Source organism: Fulmarus glacialis, unplaced genomic scaffold (genome assembly GCF_000690835.1).
Source record: "Fulmarus glacialis isolate BGI_N327 unplaced genomic scaffold, ASM69083v1 scaffold20481, whole genome shotgun sequence".
NCBI lineage: Eukaryota > Metazoa > Chordata > Aves > Procellariiformes > Procellariidae > Fulmarus > Fulmarus glacialis.
In genome coordinates, this window is record NW_009194923.1 from 1 (window position 1) to 2,533 (window position 2,533).

The 2,533-nt window shown below is 59.4% G+C and overlaps 1 protein-coding gene across 1 annotated transcript in view; it reads right to left on the reverse strand.

Moving 5' to 3' along the window:
* Positions 1 to 8: 8 nt before the first annotated feature.
* CLPB (ClpB caseinolytic peptidase B homolog (E. coli)) overlaps positions 9 to 2,533 on the reverse strand; it is a gene marked incomplete at both ends in the record, with an annotated part of 8,187 nt that continues 5,662 nt past the window's right edge. Inside the window, 4 exons of the mRNA XM_009587939.1 lie at positions 9 to 231; positions 537 to 646; positions 1,123 to 1,242; positions 2,083 to 2,156. Coding sequence (XP_009586234.1) covers positions 9 to 231; positions 537 to 646; positions 1,123 to 1,242; positions 2,083 to 2,156 — 527 coding nt within the window. The remainder of the gene's footprint in view (positions 232 to 536; positions 647 to 1,122; positions 1,243 to 2,082; positions 2,157 to 2,533) is intronic.

Genomic DNA, 2,533 nt, shown 5'->3' on the forward strand with positions numbered 1-2,533 from the left:
AGAGGCGCTTGGATGTCCAGTTTTCGGGATTTGCTGTCTTTCTCCACGATCTCCAACCGCAGGGTCGGCGTCTTCTTCCTCTCCTCTCCAGGGGAAGAGCTGTCGTCCTTGGTTTTTAGCAGCTGCTTGTCCGAGTCCTCCACCGTGATCCGCAAGGTGCAGCCCCTCGGCAGCAGGTCCTGCTCGTAGGCAGCTGCCAGCTGGAGAGCAGCCTCCCGGGCAGCTCTCCTTCTCCCCCTCGGGCCAGCGCAGGATCCCAGGATCTCCTGCTCGTCCTACTTATTCCCTGTCTCTTTCTGGAGCGTACTGGCTGTGACGGTTCCTCCCACAGACCATGAAAATCTCCCCCTGGGAGCCGTGGGGACCCCCTTCTGTGGGACAGAACCCAAAAACCCTCCCACAGCCCAGGAACCTCTCCCCCTGGGAGCCGTGGGGACCCTCTTCTGTGGGACAGACCCCAGCAATAACCCTCCTGACTCCCCGTGCCGTGGGTTTTGCCCGCTGCTCCGGCATGGAGCGCCTGCTCCGTCCTGGGCTCTACCTCGTGTTTGATAGACCGGGCGCCGTAGTGCAAGTTGTAGCCGTCGGCCAGCACGTCCATGACCTCCCTGTCCCAGAGCAGGGTGATGTTGTGCCTCGCCTTGGCCTGCCGGGTGAGGAAGAGGAGGAAGAGTTACGGATGCCTTCGAGGAACCCTGGCACCTCATTCCTTGAGCAGCGGGGACACCGCGGGCAGCACGGCGGGGTGCGAGCGTCCGGGGGCCGAGGAAGAAAGGGCTCTGAGCGCTCCCTCGGGCCAGACCCACCAAAGCAGGTGGTCCCCTAATTCCCATTTAGCCCCCCGGAGAGCTCAGATTTGCAAAGACCAATTAGACAAATAACGTCTCTGAACGTGGCCCGAAGCTCAGCCCTGCCCCAACGCAGGAGGAACCGTCCCCCACCGTCCCAAGAGGTCCCCACCCTCCCGAGTAGAGTCCCCTCACGTCGAACAGCGTGTAAGACTATGGTAAAGATGTACAGCCACGCTGCTTCCACATCAGGAGGAGGAAGGCTTAGGCACGGATTTCCTCCTGCTCATGCATCTCGTGAGAAGTTACCTCTAAAGCCATGGATGGTTTTTACCTTCTTGGCCCAAAAATTCAGCTCCTTGTTGACAAGCTGGATGAGCTCCGAGTGGCAAAAAGGGAGAAAATAGACAATCTCGTTGATCCTGCCCAGGAACTCGTCTCGTCTGAAATGAGCCTGCAGGGACAAGGGGTGAAGGTCAGCGGGGACAGAGTTGGTGACCCCGATAGGGACAGCAGTGACAGTGACGCTGCAGGAGGAGCTCCCCAGGGATCACCTCCACCTCCCACAGCTCGCGCATCCGCGTAGCGAGGCCCCGGCAGCCGTCCCACCCCATGCCATGGAGCTGGAAACCCGTGCTGCCAGATCTCAGGTCATCAGGAGTACCTCCCAGCATGGCTTAGGGGAGGAATTAATTCTTCTGGAGATGGCAAGAGGAACTAGAAACGAATCTCTCCTGCGGTGTAAGCCCAGCCCCAGCCTCTTCTGCCGTTTGCCCCTGCCCCAGCCACTTGCAGTAACACCCCTCGCTGCTCTCCGGCGCTCCCGGTTCCGAGGCTCCGACCTGAGCCTCCTGCCGGGAGGTCAAATTCTTGGTCTCTGTAGGAGCTGCCAGGTGAGCAGCACCCTGAACTGCTTCAGAAACATTTTAATGTCGTCGGGATGTGTCGCTGCGGTCAGGATTTCCTAGCCCCTCTGCCGCAGCGCAGCACCGAGCACACGGTGGCCCCGGGAGAGCAGAGAACCCCCAAAATCCCCCTGCAGCACTGCCCACCCCATGTCCCCCTTCTTGTCTCACGTCGTTGCTCTAATGTAAGGGCACAGCGAGTGAAAAAGATGCTGTTATTTATTTCTGCTGGGTTCTGACCTTACTTCTTAGTGGCTGAAAATTAAAAAATGACATCATGTCACTTATCTCACAGCTGGGAGACAGCTGGGTGAGGAACATGGACATTGCATCGAATGACTCAGTGCTCAGGACACCTGAAACATAAGCCATGAAAATAACATCTGTACCTTCAAGATGGGGCGAATAACCTTTTCCTTGAACTGCTTGGAGATGGTTATCTTGTCGGTCGTCTGGACATCCTCTGAAAGACAGGAGGGCATGGGGGGGTCGGTGGGTAAGGTGGGACGTGGGCTGCACAGCTGCTGGAGGGTGGAGGAGCAAAGCAGCGTGACAAGGAGCCGGAGCCTGGGCAGGGGGCGAGGTGGGGTCCAGAGGGGACTTCAGAACAGATCTGGAACCTCCACAGGTGCCACCAACCACTCTTGGTTTGGTACAGTTGACCCCCCGGACAGCGGGTCTGGGTCTCCCGTGGCTGCCCCTGCACACATCGGGTGCCCGAGGGGAGCACCCTACGCTGGCACGGCAAAAGAGCTCCGGCTCTGCCTCCGCTCTCCACCCTACACCCCCAGGAGCTGCCTCCCGGCGGTTTCGGATAGCCGCAGGCCTCGCTCGCCGCCC